Source organism: Ursus americanus, chromosome 12 (assembly GCF_024610735.1).
Source record: "Ursus americanus isolate L20-20 chromosome 12, mUrsAme1.1.p, whole genome shotgun sequence".
In the NCBI taxonomy this organism is placed as follows: Eukaryota; Metazoa; Chordata; class Mammalia; order Carnivora; family Ursidae; genus Ursus; species Ursus americanus.
Window position 1 is genome coordinate 66567285 of NC_142138.1, and position 24444 is coordinate 66591728.

General features: G+C 44.6%; 1 protein-coding gene across 1 annotated transcript in view; it reads right to left on the reverse strand.

Moving 5' to 3' along the window:
* Nucleotides 1-7836: 7836 nt before the first annotated feature.
* The window catches only part of NOTCH2 (notch receptor 2), a 159341-nt gene continuing 142733 nt past the window's right edge, over nucleotides 7837-24444 (reverse strand). The window contains exons 24-34 of the mRNA XM_087866205.1: nucleotides 22979-23091; nucleotides 21551-22056; nucleotides 19884-20231; nucleotides 18966-19108; nucleotides 18559-18769; nucleotides 18029-18125; nucleotides 16222-16390; nucleotides 15267-15568; nucleotides 14133-14280; nucleotides 13394-13491; nucleotides 7837-12468 (exon numbers count right to left, since the gene is read on the reverse strand). Coding sequence (XP_087722331.1) covers nucleotides 11080-12468; nucleotides 13394-13491; nucleotides 14133-14280; nucleotides 15267-15568; nucleotides 16222-16390; nucleotides 18029-18125; nucleotides 18559-18769; nucleotides 18966-19108; nucleotides 19884-20231; nucleotides 21551-22056; nucleotides 22979-23091 — 3524 coding nt within the window. The 3' untranslated portion in view covers nucleotides 7837-11079. The remainder of the gene's footprint in view (nucleotides 12469-13393; nucleotides 13492-14132; nucleotides 14281-15266; nucleotides 15569-16221; nucleotides 16391-18028; nucleotides 18126-18558; nucleotides 18770-18965; nucleotides 19109-19883; nucleotides 20232-21550; nucleotides 22057-22978; nucleotides 23092-24444) is intronic.

A 24444-nucleotide genomic window follows, 5' to 3' on the forward strand; every position in this document is an offset into this window, starting at 1 on the left:
GAGGGTGTAGAATGATAACAACTCTTACACATTTCTGGAGGTAATTTAATAGGCTAAACCACGTTAGAAAGCTGTTTAGCAGTATCTCATATAGTTGAAAATATGCAGACCCTATGATCCAGCAGTTCCTCTCCTAGATATATACCCTACAGAAATGGGTGCATAAATTTACCAGGATACATGCAAGCAGCAACATTCTCCAAATTGGAAACAATTCAAAATTCCATCTAAAGTGACTGCCCAACAGAGATGACGTATGGGAGTTATTTATATGCACTATATGAATGAATATTACAAAGAAAAACAAATAAATGTAAAGATCTAAATCAGACAAAATTAAACTTTACTTTTAGGGATACATGCATTGTTGGTAAAATAAATCAAGGAAATAATTACCCGAACGGTGAGGGTGAGCCGTCAACCCTACTTCTAGGGTGAGCAGAAGGGACTGTAATCAGGAGTGGATGAGGGAGGGGCAGGGCATGGTTCACGTGGCTTCTAGAGTGCTGGAGGTGTTGGTAGTGTATGTCTTCACCACTGGGGTTTGCTGTACATATGTGTTAAACCATTCTTAAACATTTATGCTCATTTCTGTGTATGTTATATTTCACAATGAAAAAAAATGTTTTAATAACCTAAAAATTTGTGTCTATTTTCTGAGATGAGACAAATATGCTTTCATTAATCTTTAGGTTGACAGAGTAGCTTGGAGTCATAAAGATACTGTTGAAGGGATAGTGCCAGTAGATTAATTATGACTACTATTTTTTTAACTTACATCATAAAATTTTATAGCACCGATGTATTTGTCCCTTCCCCCCCTTTTTTAAAGAATAGCTCCAAGTTTTTGAGGGGTCCATCATTCATTCATTATGTCCCTTTTGGAAAATAATTATTAAAAGAAAATTTTATAGATGAAGAGCTTCTGACTTGTTGATACTCAGATAAAACTAAGCACAACACAGAGCAATGTTTATTTCTCTGCAAAAGTTACCTTCTGTATCAGTCTGGGTTCAGTCAAGGAGAGACAATCCATATCATAGTTGAAGGGGGAAATGTAATATAGAGTATTATTAATTTGAACAGGGAATTGGAGGAGTAAGGGATTTGCTGGTAAACTGCAAAAAGAATTCTAAAGAATATTGGAATTGTGGATAGAATACTTAATACAGCAAATATGCAAGGCTTTAATAAGATATGGTATAATGTAAAAAATATATAAAATAAAATATAATACAATATATTATATAGTATAGTAGACCTACCAACCTGAGGGGTGAAATAGGCCATCCAGGAAGAGCTACCCTCCTTCTAGGGCTGAGATCAGATCTTGTTAGATGCCACAGCCTTGGATGCTTGAATGGCAGAAAAGTCAGTGAGGTAGCACTCTGGTGGATCTTGCCATAATTCCAACCTCCAATGTGCTGGGGAGGCTGTTCACAGGAAGGTGTCTCACTGAGGCACTCTAGTGCACTGGGGAAAGTTGTTCAGAACAGCATCTCACCGGGGACCTCGAATACATTCTGCTATAAAACCCCCTGGGGAAAGGGACTGCCTGGCATTGCAATGGCTGCTGGCTGTCTCTGGCTGCCATACGCTGCAGACGCTGGGTGCTGGAGAAGCTGCCAGGCCTTAGGAGCCTGGCACTTGGGAAGCTCCTTACACCGCAGGGGGAGTCTAACCAGCGAGTCCCTGGAACTCAGAAGGAAAACCTCTTACTTCTATAAGATCTCTCTAGCACCCTCTACTGATAAAGCTTAACATAGTGCCAGCTAGCAAAGCAAACATATTTAAAGGTCCCATACCCATCTTTACAGAGCAGGTAGAAGGGATGATTTCAGAGATAAGAGGCAATGAACTGATAATCACAGTCTGCCCTAAGGAATTAGACCTGCCAGTCAGGAGAGGTACGATTACAGAATTCTAGTTAGCGCTCTCTTGGCTCTCACACAGATATTTGAGGCTGGGACAAGGAACAAGGACTATGTGAATTCAGTATGACTCTTCCTAAGGCACAGAAGGAATGGCTGAATACATTTTTTCTTTCCAGTGTTCTCCATTAGGTCAACAGAGGCCCCTAAATCCATAGCTCCCAACATCCCAGTTTTTCTCAGCTGACATGGGTTGGTAGACTCCTGTATCCAACATCCAGAATGCATGTGATTTCTTTCACCATTCAGTTGAGTCAATAATCACTAACAGGAAAGATTCTGTTGAAAACAAAACAGAACAAAACAACTCTCTCCTGTCCTCTTTAATGGCAACAGCTTCTTGTTTCTTCTTGGACTTTTTATGAAATGGTCTATAAGCAATGACTTTCCATTTCTCCTGGCCAGAACTAGGACTTCCAGACCAAGTTGTATAGAACATGTGAGAGGGGCATTATACTTGACTTCAAAGGAAATAAATCTGTAAGTTCATCATTAGAATTTGAATTGCTTTCCCTAAATCTTAGCAATTAGCATTTCAAAAGTAGTGGTGCTGAGTCACCTGGGTGGCTCAGCCGGTTAAGCTCTACCTTCAGCTCAAGTAATGATCCCAGGATCCTGCGATGGAGCCCTTGTGTCAGGCTCCTTGCTCAGCGGGGAGCCTGCTTCTCCCTCTCTACCCCCACTCCCCTGCTTTGCTTTCTCTATCTCTCTCTCTCTTTCAAATAAAATCTTAAAAAAAAGAAATGACAAAATTTTTAAAAAGTAGCGCTATTATTTGATAAGTATTTTGTCCTATTTCTAAATATCTTCTAACTTATATTTGTATTGATAACTGATTTATAAGTTTTATAATTCTTCATACACATAAGGCTGTTGGTTACATTTTAGTTCTGTTTCTAGTTTCTACGTTCAGAGGTACCTGTCTATATAATACTGATTCTCTGGAACTCAGATTTTAGGATGGCTTCATCCATGTGCACATTTTGTGAAGGTTCCAGGTAGTCTTAAAATGAATTCATGAGCACTCACTGTCACAGTCAGTGCTCTGTGTATAACAGGGTGTGAAAATGGGATTCTTTCTGGGTTGGAGCTTCAGCACAGACCTCTGTTGATGTCTGTCCGTACAAGGCCACCAGAAGCACCCCGGCTAGCCAAACAAAGATGGAGTTACTGCTGCTCTTTGCTGCAGGGAAAACTGCACAGAGGGGGGAGATGCGGGTATGTGGAAGTGGGTGTTAGGCAGGGCTTAGACTGCACTCATGTTGGGTGATATTGAGATGGGTTCAAGGTCTTGAGTATCTTAGTGAATTTTATCCAGGTGGCAGGTGTGATCAGATATATGTATGATTTTTATCTAGCAGGTGGGAAGAATAGAGCAGAGTTAAAGCTGTAATTGTTAAGGAGGCGACAGCCACTCAAGTTTTCAGGAGTAGGTATATTTGGTAGTATTTGCAGTTAGTAATTTTTTAAAGGTTATTGGTGTGTGTGTTTGCTATTATAAATGTGATCTTCTCTTCAAATACATCTCCCAATTGGTTTTTGTTTGTAACAGAGGTTTCTGTATGAATTAATTTTACATCATTTGATTCACTGAATTTCTAATGGTTAAGCATTTCAATAAGTTTTCTTGGGTTGTCTTATTAACCTCAGATGTAGACAGCTTCTCTTCCTCCTTTCCAATTCTTATGTGCGAAGCCCTATAATAACCACAGTAACACAGATTCTGATATTGGTGTCCGTCCTCTGCCAGGTCCATGTTCTTAAACCTTTTCTAAGAGTACAGAGAAAGTGGACACAGAAGAGAGGAAGTGGAGAGAAATAGAGAAACATGAGACAATTCCATGACAGAGAAACGGGAGCTGGGTCCCTATAGCCCATACTTGGTTGACCCAAAGTTTCTGTAATAGGCATACGAAGCAGGGGATAATCTGAAGTGAAGTTCTTGCAAATCCCAGCCAGATTACAGAACCTAGACTCAACCCCAAACATTTGTACTGAGGCAGACAAGTGCCACTGGATAGTAGCAAATAGTAGCCAGGACCCGGCCAGAGACAGATTATCCAGCTGGCCTCCAGAACTCCCACCCAGCTAGCCAACAGCTGGCTCACCTCACTCACATAACCAAGTTTGCAATTATGCAATCCCACATTTTATACAGTTGCATTGAAAATATATTTCTTTCATGGATTAGCTATTGCAAATAACAATGTTTTGAAGACTAAAATAATCCCCACAAACCAAATTTATGAAATCAAGTGACTGGTAAAGGAAAGAGGGAGGAAGAAAGGGAGGGGAATGGAACGAGAGGGAAATACAGGAGTCTTCATTATATGTATATCATTGTTAAACATCTGAAACAAATATGATAATTAGCATTTTACAATGTAAAACATATAATTACATATTATAACTTTGATCCTAGGTATTTATACATTTCTGTCAGTTATTATATATATGTTTTATTGAAGTTCAATTTACCTGAGTAAAATGCACAAATCCTAAGTGTACTTTCTACAAAACTGTATGTATGTATACATTTATGCAATCACCATCCAGGTCAAGATATTTTTAGACTCCAGAAAGATTTTTCTTGCCCTCTTCTCAGTCAAGACCCTTCTCCCAGAAGAATATCCAGTATTTCGATCCCTATTTGCCACTGGTTTCTTTTTCTTGAACGTATATAATGGAATCATACAGAATGTATTCTTTTGTGTCCAGCTTAATTTGCTCAACATTACGTCAATGACAATTCTTCATATGGTTGCGTGTTTTCTTTTTCATTTCTGTGTAGTATTCCACTGAGAGGAGGTAGCATAATCTGTCCCTCCTACTGCTGATTGTCTTCATGTTGAGTGCTCCAAGCCAAAGTGGTGAAGAAACACACTAGGAGATTAGGAAAAGAAGTTGAGTCAGGATTATCAATACGTAATTCTTTTTACTTTGTGTTTCCTGCTTTGACACATCAATGACAGGCTGCCAGTAGAACTTTCTTAGAAATGTGCTGTCAGGAGAAAGTTTTGGATAAGGATAGGTTTGCATCCGCAGGTCCACTCTCTTCCTTTCTCCCCCAAGCTCTCCACCCCCAGGAAGCTGACACGTATCAATGGATTGAATTCCACAGGCTCCTGTATTTCCAGACTTCCCTTCATCTTCAGCAGATAGAAAGTCTGGGTGGATCAGGGAAATTCAAATCAAAACCACACCGAGATACTACCTTACGCCAGTTAGAATGGCAAAAATAGACAAGGCAAGAAACAACAATTGTTGGAGAGGATGTGGAGAAAGGGGATCCCTCCTACATTGTTGGTGGGAATGCAAGTTGGTACAGCCACTCTGGAAAACAGTGTGGAGGTCCCTTAAAAAGTTAAAAATTGAGCTACCCTGTGATCCAGCCATTGCACTACTGGGTGTTTACCCTAAAGATACAGACGTAGTGAAGAGAATGTACCCAATGTTCATAGCAGCAATGTCCACAATAGCTAAATCGTGGAAGGAGCCGAGATGCCCTTCAACAGATGAATGGATTAAGAAGTTGTGGTCCATATATACAATGGAATATTACTCAGCAATCAGAAAGAACGAATTCTCAACATTTGCTGCAACATGGACGGCACTGGAGGAGATAATGCTAAATGAAATAAGTCAAGCAGAGAAAGACAACTATCATATGATTTCTCTCATCTATGGAACATAAGAACTAGGAAGATCGGTAGGGGAAGAAAGGGATAAAGAAAGGGGGGTAATCAGAAGGGGGAATGAAACATGAGAGACTATGGACTATGAGAAACAAACTGAGGGCCTCAGAGGGGAGGGGGGTGGGAGAATGGGATAGACCAGTGATGGGTAGTAAGGAGGGCACGTATTGCATGGTGCACTGGGTGTTATACGCAACTAATGAATCATCGAGCTTTACATCGGAAACCGGGGATGTACTGTATGGTGACTAACATAATATGATAAAAAATCATTAAATTAAAAAAAAAAAGAATACCAAAAAAAAAAAAGAAAAAAGAAAGTCTGGGTGGGAGTTGGGTGGGGAATGAGATCAGAGTTCTCATTCCCTGGCTTCCTCCCCGTGAAGGGGCCTGGGATTCACCCCTGACAGAAGTCTCAGCTCTTCGTGAGGTAACTTTCTCCACAGGTCTCTCTCCGGGTTCTAGTAACCTCTCCTGGCCACCTCCCTTTGGACCCAGTAGTCGTAGCTCTGCTGTGCTAGCCACCACTTTCTGCACCGCCTCCAAGAGTTCCCCTACAGCTCACCTATGCACGCTTCCTAAGTAGTCCTCTTGTATCCCGACTGGAGTTGGCCCACACTTGGCAGGCAGGATGTACTGCTGTAAATGTTTTTGATGTGTTTTGCTAAGCCAAAAGTCAAAAGAAGAGTTGTATTTTCTGTTTCACACACACTCACACACCTACGCCTCCTCACCTACTCACACACTTCACATACATCCTCTCTCTCTTCAGGGCTTTTGCAAGCACTTGATTCTCATTTCATCTTCAAAGCACCATCAGGCAGATGAGGAGATGGAGGCTGAGGACACGTACAGCCAGCTCAGAGCGATGTTTACTGGGAGAGGTTGCAGAAGCAGAGGCAGTGAGCAAGCTCAGTTCCCCCACTGCCCATCACATCTTAGACTGTGTGCAGGCATTAAGGGTGGTTGCTGTATCCATCGTGTTTGGAAAGAAGACCTCAGCCGCCTCTCCTTGGGCTGCAAGACTGAGGGAAGCAGTGGTCCCTCCCCGGCACAACTGTAGCCTGGTGTCCAAGCCTACTGTTCCAGCTGTGATGGGGTAGCCCTTGGCCTCCAGCCCTGCCCTCCCTCCTTGGATTTCATGGTTGGGAGAGGCCTGGATCCTTCCGCCACAATCGAGGGCTTGGTTTGTAGGCTTGCAACTGCCACAGGTAGGACGTGGTGAGCAAGCTAGCAGCCTGCAGTTCAGATCCATGAAAGCAGTTTCCGGCAAGTCTTAGTTCCTAAATTGTCTGAGGAGACAAGTCGAGCTCTGAGATACCAGCCTCCAGAGGACCAGACTTGGGCAAACCATTCCTTAGCTCTCAAATTCATTTTCCTTTTACACCATTACAAAACCTAACATGAAGACTTAAATGTGTTTTATATGAAAATATAATGCTCTCAGGATCACCAATATGTGCTAAAACCTAACCCAGTTGTTAAAACCTATTTGTGCAGAACTTGAATAGTGCTTCAACTATTTAATTGAAGCATATCGTAGTATTTCCAGTCATTTAAACAAATACTTCTACCATTTAGAATTACATATGTGTGGTTCAGAAGTTTCTGCAAAGCTAACAGAATATGGAAATAAACTCAATACTAAAGTTGATACAAGACGGTTAATGCCATAAATATCACCAATGTCAAATATTTGTGTTCAGTTGTCTCCCTGATTGACTTTTACAAGTAAATGTATAAGGGAACTTGGTAACCTATTTATACGCAAAATACTATTTTAAAGAATTGTATATATTAAGTTCTATACAAAATTTACTTTGAGGAATAATATTGCAAGCTAACAGCTTAGGTAACAGCACCATCAGTATTAGTTTTACCCCACTTTTCAATTCTGGCAATTCAATTTAGCAAACACTCTCCATCTCCACTGGAAGGCACCCTGTCCTGAGCAAGTGTGTTATTTGTCACCAACTAGCGCACAGAAAAGTGACTGTCTTGTGATGCTTCCTGTTTGACAGAAGTTTTTTCCTCAAAAGCATTTCTTTGCAATCACTGGAGAAAGAAAAAAAGCACTAGGTAGTGCTGGGCTTTGTGGGACTCAGAATGAAAAGAAAATTCTCTCTCTCAGCAAATTCTGACATCTCAGGTATATCACTGCAAGACCAGGGACACAGGAATGGAAAATAAAAACTGCAATGCCACAGAGCTTGACATGTAATCTGTTTTATTTTGTGATAAAAATGCTTTCATATAAATTTCATCTTAACTACTTTAGAATGAAACTTTGAAAAGTAAAAACATTGTGCATTTTCCTTACTATGTCATAGGAACATGCAGTCATTTTTCTTGGTTACTGGGTTTCTCATACAAACAGATATAATATCACTTTTAAGAGAAATGTACACAAGGAAGGAGTCATAGTACCAAATGGTTACAAGTGGGAGCGTCAGGTCATATAATCATGTCCTCTCAAATAGGCATCATACATTCAATGTGTTGGTTAAAACCAAAATCTCCAAACTGCCTGCCAACAAAACATTATACCTTTGGTTCTTTCTATGCAAGAATTGTGTACCAGCAAACGTAATAAGATGGTATAATGGGCTTGAGCATCATGGCTGATTGCTTACATCAAAGTCTTTCACTCTCTCTTTCCCTTACACCTTTCCCTCCCTCACCATCATGTAAGTCAGAAAATGATGCTTAACACAAAACAGAAGAAACAAACAGAAAAATGTGTCCCCAAAGGTGGACAGAAAAGGAGTCAAAGGAAGAATTTATAAAAATAAAAATAAACCAAAAATGGGGGGCAGTGACCTATACATGGCATAAAAGATATGTTCTATAAAAACTTAGTCTCTAATTCAGAAAGTGATTCTCCATCTCACCTTCTCTTTTATTAGGCACTATACAACTCAAGGGTTCTTAAAATCTAAGGGATTGATAAATGCTTGAAAGGCAATGTCTTCCTCTTCATCACTGAAGCCTGTTGTCTGTAATGGCAGCTTTCACAGTCCCTTCCCTCAAACCCAAAGGATCCCAAGAAGGAGAAACAAGTTAGACCTACACTGTGGTTGGGGAAGGAGGAGGTTATAGAAGAGACAAGCTGTTGAGTCAGAGGCTGATACTTTCAGGAAGTGGGGATGAGACAGGATGACAGAGAGGGCAGATGTGGTGGCGTCCATAGTGGTCCATGAGGTTCTCCCCATCTGTGAAATAACAATGGGTCCAAGGTAGAGAGTCACCATTCAGAAGATAAAATGTCACATGCTACAAAAGGGCTGGCAGAGCTGCCACATAACAGAATAAGATACAGAATGAACAGTCTGCTTATACTGGGGCAGAACTAATTATTTTTGTTGGTTCAATGAACTTGGGCAGGACTGAAAAAAAAAAAAAAAACAACCCAAAACATTTGTAGACTGCATGTTAACAGACACATAGGGGTTCCGTATGGGGCCACAGACAGATAAATCAGGTTAAGTGGAATGCTCTGCTGAGCTTTCCTAGCCAAGGCAGGAATGAAGATTATCACTCAAGCCGAAACAGAGTAGGAAATTCGCCTGTCAATACCTACCAAATGCCCCAGCAAAACTAACTTCCCAGGTGTCGTGACATCACAGCACCAGGTACAGATGACAGTGTGGTCACAGGACCAACTATTAGCTGACTCAGGGAGAAGAGGAAGAAAACTATTTTCCTATTTCCAGTATTGAACAGAATGCTTCTGCCCTTGACAGAGGGTCACAGAAGGTGCCAAGACCACAAATATAGAGAGCAGACTCAAGTATAACATAATCACAATCTGAGCATGAGCATGACAAAGACAGTAAGTCTTTCATTGTCCATCATCATCTAGAAGGTGACTCTAGGAAAGGAAAACGTCCCCATAAGTTTCTATGTTAGTTGCCTAAATGGGAATGTCATGACTGCCATGAAGGAAAAGGAATGGCAGCAAAAACATAGCAAAGGCTGCTTCATGGTTCCAACTTTCTTACAGGGCTGGCTTGGACCCTAGAAAACTAGGCCGGCTTTCTGTTTCCTGCCCTTGAACAGAGAAAATTCCTGTGTTCAGCAAGAACCTATTTGGGTGCACTGAAAACTCAGAGCACATGGTGTGGAGGGAAGACTGGTGAGCAGGGGTGTGGTCAGAAACGGACTCAAGGGATGGAGACTGCAACCCCCCCACAAAAGGAGCACAGCTGTTATGGGGTCCCTCGAGCTGAGCAGAGTTCAGTTCTCTGTGGCAAGGGAGCATCATTTGAGATACACCTTCTTCTATGGAGATAGCTGGGAGGAGGGGCTCAACAGCTAAGGCTAGCTTCCCCTGCTGGAAGGGTGAGTGAAGCGGGCCAGGGGTTCTGAGATCTGGGAACAAATTTGTTTCGCAGGGGCCATCAGTGGAGTACTGGGCAGGAAGGAAAGGGCCTTGACAGTGGGTAACCACTTCTCACATGAGTTAGCTTATCTCTTAGTCATTCCAACATTTCAAATCTTTTTTTTTTTTAAAGGGGTCATAGCACCTGCACTGCCAACAATAAAACTTCACACTTACTATACCCACAAATGAAAAAACAGCCAATTCTTATCCTTCCTCCTGGTAAGGTTTATCTAAAACCCTACATGCAAGCAAGAGAATTAAGGTGCAGTCTCTTGAAAGGGTCTTCTATCCCCCAGAATGGGTTAAAAGAAAACTTTCTTGCTCCCCTTCCTCTTGTAGGAATGATATGTAGGAGAATGCAATAGATCCGTCTTCTAAAGAAACATACTTGAAAGATGTATGCTGAGAACCATAACCAAAGCAAACCCTGTGATACTCCTGGGGACACTGGGAAAAGAGGAAAAAGGAGGCTGAAGTTGCTTTATAGAGCAGCAATGATTAAAAGCACAAAGGTCTTGCCCTCAAACACGGTGGGGGCAGGGGTACACAACCACAGAGAGGTGTAAAAATTAAAGCACCACATGAAGTCAAAAGAATTTCCTAGGAAGATAAGATGAGACAGGTCAACGTAGGCAGAATTCCAGGGTACAATTTCCAACAGGGGCGTACTGTAGAATCTTCTCATGGATATGGCAGAAGCCCCCAGGGCTTAAAATGCAGTCCAAGCTGCAAGAATGTCTGGGCTATGACAGGCATCCATTCTTTTCTCCAAATAGAAAAGAGTAAACATGGTCCCAAGTCTTATACTCGTTTTGCATCTCCACAAACTTGGCTTGATGGGTAAGAGATTAAAAGGAGCCATGTTCCCCAACCCCAATTCCTGCAGATACCCAGTGAAGCTGACAAAATTGCTTCCCTTGCGTTATCTAAAAGATAAAAGCATCTTCTTTCTCCTGCCTCCAGAAGCTGGTTCCAGAGATTTCTTCATTTCTCTCCCGGATGACCTTCATTTGTTCCTCAGCAGCATTTACAATAGCCAGTTCTGTCCCTACACTGGAGGCAGACTCTTTCATGCATAAACCTGCATGTTGCTGCGTGGTGGCTCAGACATGTGTGTTCCAGGTCCCCGCTGACCTCCTCCAGCACCCCCAGGGGTAGGGCTGGTGGTCACATCTGACCAGTCAGAAGCAGAGTGGGGTGATGAACTTGACCACTGGTCAGGAGACTCTGGGGATGGTGTCAGGTAGGGATGTTCACCCTGCAGGTGACCACTGTGACTGGGTGTTCGCTCAGCAGCATTTGAGGAAGCATAACTATGCTGTGAAGGTGGTGTAGGGTACTTGCCCACAGAGGCTGGAAAAGGATGATAGGCAGGGAGAATGGTCTGAGCAACCTGCCCATCCTGCTGGGGCATCATGGCAGTGGGGAAAGCCATACTGGGCAAACGAGCCATTTCTGGAATCTGGTACATGGTGGGCACAGGGCCTGCAACAGGAGGAGGGCAGTTGGACTGAGGCTGGGGAGTCCCAGCCGGTTGGGCAATATTGCCTTTGGGGATTAGCTGGAAAGTCACAATGGGGGGCAAAGGCTCCCGAGGGGTAGTTATGTGCTTCCCTTCAGGTGGCCTGCTCTGGGGAGCTATGCCAGGGTGCGTGCCCTCAGCTGGAGCCAGAACCATACCAAACATCTCATTGTACTGGGTCTCATTCATCTCCATGCGGTTCATCCAATCTGCCGGAACAGTGACAGGATGGAGCCTACTCAAGCTTCCCGCACTGCTACTGCCTGGGGGGACAATGTGGTGGTGGGACAGCAGCTGGCTCACTGAGGGAAGCACAGTGCTGGCCCCATGAGCCAAAGGCTGCATTTCATGCAGGTTAGAGAAAGACAGTGCATGCTGGGCATGGACTGGGGCAGGGGGGGCAGCAGTGGCCAACATAGGGTTGGGCGAGGCCTGTAAGATTCCAGGGGATGTAATCATTGGAGAGGATGTGGTGTCAGAAACATATGTGTGAGGAGATTCTAAGGAATCAACGGGGGATAAAGTCACTGAGCTCTCAGACAGCTGACCCTTGTCACTCAGAGACTTTTTCCTCCTACTACCCTTGGCATCCTTGCCCTCCTTGGCAAGGTTAGGGAGGCTAGTGGGCATGGTACTCTTGGTATTGGGCCGTCTAGGCTTCTTGCCCATTGGGGTATGCTTTAGGCTGAGGAAAGATCTGTTGGGCCCACAGATCACAGGTGAGAGGGCAGAAGTCAGCACAGTGCCTGGAGGGCTTGGTGTCACATTGTACTCATCCAGGAGGCGCACAATGTCATGGTGCATGCGGTCTCGAGCCACATCCCGGGGAAGACGATCCATGTGGTCTGTGATGTCCCGATTGGCAAAATGGTCTAACAGGATCTTGGCTGCTTCATAGCTTCCCTCCCGGGCAGCAAGAAACAGAGGTGTCTCTTCCTACAGAAAAGGCCCACAGAGCTCATTAAAATTAGCAACACTCTGGAGAATATGCTAGTGTTTCTCGAACTTTTTGTTATTATCAACCCCATAGACATTTTTTTCTAACTGCCTCCCTGTATGAAATTTTAATACCACAGATAAAATGTCTATCTGCCTGTGTACTGACTGGATATCTGTGGCTTTATACATAAAAAGAGTAAGATTATTTCACCCTTCCCCAAGAATCAATTTTGCCCTATTGAGGGCGATATCTCCTTAGTTGGGAATATGTGAAATAAAGCATGCCTCTGAGCCAGAGATTTGCTTAAAAGAGCACTGGGCTTATGAAAATAGGATTCTAAGAGGAAAAGGAGTTAGAAATAAGAAAGGTAGGAGGGGAAGAACCTAAAGCAGGAAAATAAGGGAAAGCAAAAGCAAAAGGAAACAAAACATGTTCAAGAAAGAATTAAAATAAGGGAAGAGAGAAAATACACAAGATAAGATGAGCAAGAGAGGGGAAACATGACCTAAGACTCGGAGGAAGAAAAGCAAACGGGAAAACACCCATAGTGCCCAAGAACAGAAAACAAGAGCCACAGCAAAGAAAATGAAAATGAACGAGAGAAAAGGAAGTGAGCATGAGCAGAACAGAGAACGGGAGAAAGAGCAACGTCAAAGAACAGAAAGGCAGAGAAGGCTACACTGACGTTATTTATAGGATGGCCTGCTTCAGAATGAGTACTGCGGAGGCAGAGGGCTCAGTCCTGACACTTCCCTGGGTGAGCCCAATGCCCTGCCCTTGAGCTCTTCGGAGCCAGTTTCTGTCCAATCTGCGTCCCTCTTTGTCTCAGCTCAACACAGGAGGAGTTAAAGGAGAGAAGCAAAGGCTTCATCACCCGAGGCACTGCTAAGTCTGCCCTCCAGCTCAGAGCCCAGACTGTACCTTGTTGTCCTGCATGTCTCGGTTGGCCCCGTTTTTCAACAGCAAAAGGGTTGCCTCCACGTTATTGACAGCAGCTGCCCAGTGAAGAGCAGATTTCCCTGCAGGGAAAAACATTTTTACAAGCAGACAGAGTAAAGGGACATGTCCTACTCCCAGTATAAAAAAGCATGACTTATACAAGGAAACGTTGAACTTCCCAGAGAGCAGCAAGCCAGTTATCTGTGGGGGCCCATGGGAAAAAAACCAAAGTATTATCTTACTTTTCTGTTCTAGAAATACTTTAATACAGGCTGCCTAGCCTTCAGAAGACATGTGGGTAAAAGGATCATTTGTCTATGGTACCCACATCCTCCACATGACAGAATCCCACACTGAGGATGAGAACCTATCTATCACACACCAGAATGTCTATTTAAGATATTGCCCATACTCCTCTAGTGAAGTCAGTTCACAAGTCCTCATATCGAGCATGATATGTCTGGGAACCTAGAGAGGCAAGCCTTTCACAGATTGGCTTTGAGATCCAAGAACCCTCACTTAAAGTCCCTTCCCCTCTTTGTCTATGGATTTCCCACCAGCTCAGTTCTCTGAACTCAAAATGCTGAAAGGAGGAACAAATGAATGAAAGAATCTACAGTGGATTCAAATCTGGGACAGTTCTTCAAGGATCGTGTAATGATTCTCCCTGAAGAGGCATGCTTTGCAGGCAAGAGTCCGGCTCCCTGCCTCTCGGCCCTACCATGGTCATCCACTGCGTTCACATCTGCTTGGCAGTTGATCAGTTCTGCCACCATTCCCTCCACAGCTAGGCGGGCGGCCAGGATCAGAGGTGTAGTGCCATCGTTCATCCTGGCATCCAGATCAGTTACTCGGTTGCGGATCAGAATCTAGAAGATGAGAAAGTACAGAAAAGAGAGTCACCGGATAAAAGAAAATAATGAAGCTAAGAGAAGAAACAAGAGTGACAGAGCTGATGCTACACTGTAAGCTACCTGGAGGGCAGGGAATGCTTGTTATCTTTGTGTCCAAGATTCTATCATCCTCAATCAATAGGTATTGAATGAATGAATGAATGAATGAATGAACAAATGGGTGCTCAAGAGACAATGGCTCATGGAAAGTGATGCCTTCTACTTTCTAAAGAAAGGAGGGATGTGGGAATGTATCACAACCTCAATTATGGTGTATAGTTTAAGATGAATCAGAATGCTTCCAGTTTCCTCAGAAGGGTAAAATAAAAGGGCAACAAGGAATACACTGCAAATTCATGTCAAGAAAACCACCAAGAGCAGCTGCAAGTCCATATGGCTAGATAAATCTACAGGGAGAAGCTGACACTAGTCGAAAGCTTCAGAACAGGTACCTCTCCCCTCTGATCTATTCACTTGGGATGCATTTTGGCACATCAAAAAGGACAGTGATTAAGAATCAGAAAAGTGGTGTGATCTGCTGTTGACTCTATCGCTATCTGACTGTTAGAGTTAGGTCAGTTTGCTGCCATTCTTTTCCTGCTCTCCCATCCAGCAAGCATGACTCCGCCACCAGCCCTATTCTCTCAAAGAATTTTTGAATGAATGTAATCAGATATTAAGTGCCTTAGCAAAGAGGAAACATTATAAATCCATGAGGAACCAGCCCTACTCCTGTTTTTTTTTTGTTGTTGTTTTTTAAAGATTTTATTTATTTATTTGACAGAGAGAGACAGCAGAGAGGGAACACAAGCACGGGGAGTGTGAGAGGGAGAAGCAGGCTTCCTACAGGGCAAGAAGCCTGATGCAGGGCTCAATCCCAGGACCCTGGGATAATGACCTGAGCCGAAGGCAGACGCTTAACAGCTGAGTCACCCAGGTGCCCCCCTACTCCTGTTTTTTACCTGGAAGACCCCCTGGGCGTCAGCTGCCACTGCAGCATGGAGAGGGCAGCGGCCCATGTTGTCCTGCGCGTTGGCGTCCGCACCTGCATCCAGGAGACGCTTGGCAGCATCAGCCCTCGAGTAGCGGGCCGCAAGGTGCAGTGCCATTTCACCTGTCCGGTCTGTCTGGGCCTGCAGGCTGGCACCCTGGTAGACCAAGTCTGTGATGATGTTGGCAGAAGAGTCCTCTCCATCTTCATCTTCATCGCTCATATCTGAGCTGCCTCCTCGGAGAGAAGCCAGCATCAGTGGGGTGCACCCATCTATAAGAAAGGAATTTTCCAAAATGTATTCAAGGAGGAGAAGACCATTAATGTTCAATTAGCCCAACTGTTGGAATAGTTCGTTTGAATAAAGTTATTCTTATGGGGAAAAAAAAAAATCCCGGGGGTCTTGTGGTAATTGGCAATTAGTTTTACATCTGCCACCTACTTTTCCTCCAATAATGTCCTTTCTGTGAAGAGTAATGGGAAAATAAGAGTCTTTTTAAGCTGGGGCTCTCCTCTAAATTAAATAAGTCTTTCTGTTTAAGTTCCTAAGCACTGTGTTATTTTAATTGGGCCACATTTTTAAAATGTCCATTATTAACAGAATGATATGCACTAAGGTATCAACTAAACTAATTTTCTAACCTTCTGCTTTGGGATATTATTTCTCTATCCTACTAAAATCTTTCCCATATAATCAGCCTATCTATTCCCAAGCATGCTGTATGAGAGGCAATGTGAATTCCTTCCCTTCTTCTCACATAGGTTTATAATCTCTGCATGCCTGTATTCCCTAAGCATTCATTTCCTCATGCTGATTTAGTCTGTGCAATTGGCAGAGGGCATATCACCAAGTGGAGCAAACTCAGGCACAACACAGAGCCAAGGGCAGGCATGGCAGGTGGAAGGGGGGAGGCTTAGGTGCTGACCTGGGCCACGGACATTCACGTCCAGCACGTCTACCTCCTGCTCCGCCTGTGGAGGAGTGAGCGCCAGCGATGGTGTCCTGCGGATATCTGCAGCCTCAAGGTGCTGCTGTGTCCATGGACGTCGATCAATGGCATCATCTTCCTCTGAGAGCAAAGCCTCATCTTCAGCCTGACGGGAAAACAATGCTCCCTGTTGACCTGGCCCACCATTAGGAACTGAGGACAAGGAGCTAGTCCAGAGTCTTCTACCCACGTCTCTCTTACTACACCCTCCTAGGCATCATCCACACCAGCTGGAAGTGGTTCCTGTCACCCTCTCCTGTGCTATCTGTACAACTCTCCCAACCTCCTCATCCCAAACTCCAGGCTTCAGCCTTAACATGCCATCTATTTTGCCTACCAAATATGCTATCTACAGATCCCCAAAGCACCATTTCCTTGCTTCTGGACTTTTGCCTGTGTTGTCCCCTCTGTCTGCCATGTCCTCTCCCAAGTCTTTGTCTAACCCTACCTACCCTTCAAATAGAATTGGACTTTAATTCCTCTGGTGGGTCCCAAAAAGCACCCTCTGCTTACCTCCACTTAACTATGTGTTCACATGACAGTCTCTACCACTAGATGGTAAGGTTCATGAAAACAGGAAACAAGCCTTCTCAACACCACCTCCCTGTACTTAACACAGTGCCCAGCGCATAGCAAGCACCCAGGGAAATATTTGCTGGGCAATAATTACTATTATAATTTAAAAAGTGGCTACCCTTTATTGAATATTTACTGTGACAGAAAACGGGTAGGCTGCTTCACACGTATTGCCGTATTTCATCTTCACAACAACTCCCTATTTTACAGATAATGATAATTAGGTACAAAGAAGTTAAGGAATTTTCTAGCTACCGAGTAGCAGAGTCTTGGATCTGAATCCAATTCTGATTGTAACTAAAGCAATGTTCTTAACCATCATCTGGTATTGTATCCCTGTATTCCTTAAGCATGCAATCTTCAATCTGCTTTAGAATATCATGGATATGTGCATATCCCAGCCATGTATAGCTATGGATGGACTGTCTCCTTTTTCACACCAGCTTCAGCCTGATCCACCTCTTACTTCTATATGGTTTTAATTTCCTGGGCTCCAGATGCAGCAGAACCTCCAAACTCAATGGTCACTGCCTTTCTTCACTGTGGAACTGCACCTTCCTTTCCAGGAGTATCCAGAGAGGATAAGGGAGAGACTTAGCCATAAGGGAAATCGCTATTTATACACATCAGTCCTTATTTGGCTATCATCAGCATGATTCTTAAGGAAGGAAGCATGTTTGTTTCATTATTTTTATTTATTTTTTATAATATTTTATTATGTTAGTCACCATACAGTACATCCCTAGTTTTTGATATAAAGTTCCATGATTCATTACTTGCATATAACACCCAGTGCACCATGCAATACGTGCCCTCCTTAATACCCATCACCAGCCTATCCCATTCCCCCACCCCCCTGCCCTCTGAAGCCCTCAGTTTGTTTCCCAGAGTCCATAGTCTGTCATGGTTCATTCCCCCTTCTGTTTAGCCCCCCTTCTTCTTCCCTTTTTCATTACTTTTAAATAGTTCTTATTGAAACACATATAGAGGAAACCCAAGGCTAATGATTTCTGCCTTTCATGACAACTGGGGGTAGCCATTGTCTGGGCAGCATATAAAGACTACCACCCTTTTCTCCCATTTGGGACACTCTAGATACCAAAGGACAGAAATCTGAAATGTGACCAGATAGTGGCTGACAATGGTGGTTCTACCATGACCAGCTTACCTTGGCTTTCTTTGGCTGGGGCCCTTCATCATCAACCCAATGTTCACTTGTTCCAGAACCAATTAGGTTAGCTTCTGAGACTTGCACTGAGAGATTTCTGATAGGACAAGATTAAGAAGAGGAAAAACAAGAGCAGAGGTTATATCATAAACGAATATAATGGTTTTTAATACTTTTTCCATGGCTACCCTCAAAGACTTTCAGGGGCCTTGGCCCAGAAAGGACGGGCAGTATTTTATGTACGACTGCCTGAGTAAACACCCTTTCCTTTCCCATGGATCAAGAGCTTACAACAAAAAGTGTGCCTCCCAAAGAAGCTGAGCACCACCGTTTGAACATGTACCAAATAGAAGCATCCAGACTCTATTATTTCATAGTCACTCAGCAGGAATTCAGAATCATGGTCAAGTGTGGTAATGTGGTGTAGCCAGAGCTGGAAACTTAAAATCATAAATCGACAAGATCTCCTTTCTGATTTGTCCCTGGCTTATTACTACTGTGACTAGTAGTTTGTTGGCAAACCATCTTACTTCAGCCCCACGGCATCCTGTCCCACTGGCTCACGACGCTTGTGATTGCTGGAGTCTCGGCGAAGGGTGAAACCTTCAGGCAGCCAGAGGGAGCCATGCTTGCGCTTTCGTTTCGCCATGATAACTCCCAGCAGGATAATAAACAGGATAATGACGACAGCCACAGCAAGTAGATAGAGAAGCTGAGTGCGTTTTGGAGTCAGAGATTCACCTGGAAGTGCAGAGGGACAAGGAAAGTGCTGAATAAACCTCTCAATATTAGCACCAAATTCATTTAGAAGGCATGGACTGACTGACCTCACCAGCCCTGAGAAAGGGAGCTGCACATTGAAAAGTGTGCCCTTTTCTCACTGCCAAGTAATGCCTCCCCACCCCCAAACTTTCCCCTTAACACCAGTGCTACTTACTGACGACAGACACAAGAGGGTAGGACAAGGTCCCCTGGATGGCATGAGAAGCCAGAAGAGCTGCCGCTGCATCTGTGTTCTTGAAACACTGGTCTGAATCTTGAACACACTGGCGGTTGTCAATTTCCAGAAATACCTTAGAGCTGTGGGATGCCAAGGGAAAAGAGGTAAAAGGGAAATGGTGAGTAAAACAGAAGGGTGTCAATTAAGCAACTGAAGTTAAAAAGGATTACACGAGCCTTCCTTCCTCACCTTCGGCATTGGGCTCTCCAGCTCTGTGATGGTGCCTCCGAAAGATCTCAGAAAATTAAGATCCTGTCCCTTTAGATCCTAACCACTAAGTCCCACTTGGACTATGTCTCACCTTCCTTGGCCTGGCTGAGTCTGCGCCTTCTGACTGAGGCAACACAAGATGAAGTGAGGAAAGTGGATAAAGCTGGTCCTTATTCTCCTCTGTCTCTACATCTGGATCCTAGCTAGCTACAGAGTCGAAAGTTGTGGGATAACCAACAAATAGTGGGGTGCAATGACAGAACAATTCAAGATTATTACATAGACTTCTATGATAAACACAGAGCCTTGAACAGAAGGCAGTGAATACTATAAAAGAAGAGTCAGTATTAAAGGGATCTGAGGGAATCATGGCAAAGGGTTATGGACTCTGGCATTTGAGGAGGCCTCCCTGACATCTGCCTTCTGCTTGCTCCAACACACCTCTCAGGACACCAAGACCAAGGCAAACCTTTACCCTTAAACACACGTACTGGCATAATGGGTTTGTTGTACTTGGTGGGCTGTCCTACTTGTCTGAGCTCTGCATTTTTATACGTTCAGTTACAATTTCTGTGTATCAAAGTACTTAGCTTTATAAGCTTTAAGAAAAATTAAGCTTAAGAAGTCTAGAAACCAAAAACCTACCCAGCCACCTCCTGCTCTTGATCACCAGGAAGGGACCTGCGAGTCATCTTCTGCTTCTTCATGGCAGCTGACTTCTCACCATAATAGGGGTAGACCATGAGTGCCCCCTGCGAGTCCCGTTTAATGTGCAGGTTGGTATGGAGCAGGGTGCCCAGCGCCCGCAGGAAGCTGCGGGCGTCCTGGAGCAGCTGCTCCGGGGGCATGAGCACCACTATAACCAGGGTCCCCTCTGCCAGGTTCTCTGGCCGGTCAGCAGCACAGTCCAGCCCGTCCCAGCCACACTCCTCACTGTTGCATCCCTGGTCACAATGGTTGTCTTTGAAGTGGTCTGCACAGTATTTGTCATACCTAGGCAGGGGGAAGCAGAAGAGGGAGAGAACAAGGAAACAGTTCAGAACAGACTGCAGTGCTATTTGGTTTTCTACTTGGAACTACTGTGGCTTTTCCCACCTATCTTCTGTGGCCAGATCAGGTCCCTTTGTCAAATCTCCTATCCCCAACAGCATAGAGTGCATATCATCTACACCACTCAGTATCAGTGAGTGCTCCCTATGCTCCACGGCTTACAGCCCCCCAGGCAGCTGGTAATTTTGTTAAGTCAGATTTGTAAGCAAAGCTGCTTACCTGAAACAAAAATCAACCAGGTACATGCATCCTCTCTTTTTTTATCCGCTATCCCTAGTGAGTTAACAATGAGCTTCTGGAAGTAAAAGGTGCCTCCAGGAACTGAACCATCAGGGCTCTACAGAGGACCATGTCAATAAGGCCCATTTCCTTCCCAAACACGACTGAATCTTAGCTCTGGAAGGCAGGTGGGGACAGGTGTGCTCCATACAGGAGACCAGATTTAAATCTGTGCCAGAGCACCCACAGCCTCTTTCAAATACTGGGAAAAGGAAATTGAGTCCCCAAACCTAAACGCACAGACCATTTCATCTCCACTCTCCTCCCTACTCCCACCCCTTGATAGTTATGCCATTGGTACGACTTGCCACACTGGCTCAATGAAGAGCTTGGGAGTCAGCAATAGCTGTATGTGCTCTGGCAAGTTCTCTAACCTCCCAGGTCTCAATTCCCTCACCTGTGAAAGACCATTAACAGTACCTATGCCTCATAAGGTTGTTGAAAGCTCACTGAGGTTAAATGAAATGGGACGGCTACAAGGAAAGCTGCCATTTAACCATAAAGCACCTTTTACCTGCCATAGTGATGACCAGGAGGGTTAAGTGGCCTGATCTGTCTTATGCTTTCTGATTAATCTAAATGGGGAAACCCTGTCTAAAAGAAAGGAATGAGGTGAACAGAGAGAGGTACAGACCTTTCCATTCATCCTGCAGGCAGGTTATGTGAGAGGCTGCCTGGGAATGGGTAACACCACTTCCAAAAGTTATTTCCCCTAGGAGGTCGTGAGAGCAGCAGGTGAGAAGGCAGAGAGAGGCAGAGAGAGGGTGGCCGTGCATGAGCATTCTTGGACCTCTGTCAGCAAGGGAGAGCACAGGGCAGCGTGCGATGGGGCAAGGCTAACACCAGGAAGAGGGCCTCAGGGCATGAGTCTGGAAAGCAGAGGCAGCTTGGGCTGAAGCCCTGGAGTGGTTAGGAGCAAGAACAAGGAACTGAGGTGTGTTAGTGATAGTCTCTCTCAGCTTCTGGGGACCCTGGACCCTTACTTGCACGTCTTGCTGTTCCCCTGGCACTCAAAATTGTCAAAAAGGCACTCGGCTGTGTTGCACAGCTCATCGCACTGGTTGTTGATGTAATCCCAGCAGGGAAGTGGGGAAGAGCAGTTGGCCCAGGGGTTTTCCATGGTCAGGGAACAGTCACCCCCATCCCACTGGCAGGCATGGCTATTGCAGGCCTCATCGCAGACGCCATCCCGAGCTTTGTCGGCACAGTACTGGCTCAGGCACGTGGCAGGAGGGGTGCTGGTGGGGGCCGTGTAAAGTTCACAGTGGCTGCCCCAGAATGGTGGAGAACACTGGCAAGAGTAGTAAGGAGGCTGGCGTTGAGGATAGCAGCTACCCCCATGCTGGCAGGGGCTACTGGCACAGCCTGATTCGCAGTCCTGGGGGTTGGGACAGAAGCAGCGAGGTCCCGAGGCCGTGTGCACACACTGCTCCCCTCTCCTGCACTTCACTTGTCCACAGCTGCTCTGGCATCTTGCCCCGGAGAATCCCTGTGGAAATCAGCGAACAAATGAGGACAGTGGGCCTCGTTTTTCCTCCCAAACACTTCTCTGCCACACCTCTAGAAAGATGAAGATTAGACACATGGCTAAGATCCCTCCACATAGCCTCCTGTACCACATTCTAGGAAGAAGCCTCTTCAAGTTAACCTAAGGTCAGAGATGAAGGTTCCATGGGATGAATGAAGAATTCTCTCACATTGAGAGCTCACTTCCAGAAATTAAATCCATAGGTCTTACGTGGGATAAGACTCAGATGACATTGTATCTATAAGCACTTTCCCTAGCTGTCCTTAGACCACTCATATAATGGCTTGGAAGGGGGGGGGGGCGTTATTTCAGGAGTCTGGGGCATCTAAAAAGCTTTCCGTGTCATTTTATTCTTAGATTTCCTGCTCAGCCAGACCAAAGTTACTGCACAGGTTTCCTTTTGGTATGTCCTCACACATAGTGATCTGTTTCAGGGAGGTTTTAGTCTCTGGCAGAGGCCAAAGAGTTTGCACAGCAAATGGCTAAAAATAGGCTTCCTTCTAGTGTAACAAGAAGCTTGCTCCCAAATAATCCCTGCTAAGGAATGTAAGCAGAGTAGCATTTCCAGCCAACTCTGCCCCAATCTGAGAGGCAAGACTACCCTCCGGCACGGGACCCAGAAGCCCGTTTTCAAAGGAACATCCCACCACTTCCCGTGCTTCTAAAGACTGAGAGTCACAGATTAGGGAGCTCACTGTTTCTGGGAGTATCTTAACAGCTTTAAATGGGAAACCCCAGCACTTTTTTGTGAAGGACCTAAAATTAAGAAATCTCCCCACCAAGAAAGTTCCAAATGGAGCTTGGAAAAACCAGGTCTAATCTCAGCTTTGTCCAGACTGTATGAAAGACAGCATGCCCCTTAAATAGACACCATGGCACTTACCGGGGGACAACGACAAATGAAACCATCAGGCATGTTGCTGGCCACAGCACAAGTCCCCCCATTCAGGCAAGGCATCTGGGGACACACATCAATGAAAGTTTCACAGTGACGACCTCAAAGCAAAAAATGGAAAGGAATTTTAAAAGGCAGAAGTAGTAGCTGCATGTTACTGAACAGAGCGCTGCTGGGACGGGAATGAGCCAAATGGTGAGGGATGGGGCAAGAGGTGCGAGCTGAGTTCTAAGCCCAAGGGAACATGAGAAGATGAGGAAAACACTCATTGGACCGCCACTGGCTCAGGCTAATACTCCCATCTTTCTTGCCCACACTATAAGTACACATGACACACATCCCTGAACAGATTCATAAAACAGAATGGACATGGATGTGAAAAATCACTCTAATCCAACCAAAAGAAAGAAAAAAGGGAAGAGAAGAAAAAGAAAAGGACACCTCACCTTTTTAATTTTTTTGAAGCTACTTTAGCTTTCATAAGACAAAAGAAACATTTAGCAAAACTGTTCAGTGCATTTCATTAAAAGAGTCAACTTCAACAGGAGCGGCTACACCAGGCCAACACATCCAAGTGGTGATTTGTACCTTACAGAGTATTTTCATCCATAATATCTCTTTTCAATCATTTTCTAGCCTTTCTATAATCTGATCAGCACTGCTTTAAAGTACAGCTTAATTTTTCCAGAGTTAATTTCCTCTAGAAACGGTTCTAAAACAGAAGGCACCTTGAGGCCACTGCTGAATGATCAAGTGAAGTAAGCAACTGGAACCGAGCGGGAGACCTGGAGACACAGCTGTTGCCTCCTAGCAAACAGCAAGAGATGGGCCCCCGCTGGCCTGTAGCCGCTGACGAAGAGAAGAGGGGCTTTCAAAAGGAAATTAACATAGTCATAGCTTTGGCCAGTCAGAATTAAAAGGCAAGGGTTATAGGTGCCTGTCTCTTCAAATCACAGCAGCAGCCATTACCCAAGAGCAGCCGTCACATGGACATGCGGCTCAGGGACAGATGACCCCTCAATGTTCATCTAGCAACCGCATCCCACAATAATTACAACCAATGAGCTTGAGGGATTCTTTTGAATCGCAAGTGTGGACAATGCATCACCACTACTTCCTGGTGGCAGAGCCCTAATTTAAGGTGGTCTTCAGTCCTTCCTTCATCTGTTTCCCCCTTTCTTGTGATTGTCAGGGTTTCCAGATAAAGGAAGCCTCAGAGACAATGAAAGAAAGAGCAGCCAGTTTTGCTTCTCTGGCTTCCCAAGCACCTCATGGCTAACATGAGGCTGTAGGACAGACTGTTCACACTCTTTGCGTCCAGCATTGCCTCAATAGGTATGATGTTCTTCATGGACTGATTCTCTTTTGATATCACATCCAGGCATTTTCCACAGTGCAAAATCCCTCCCATTCTTCATAAATTACCAAGGTTCTTTAAAATTGGAAGGAAGGAA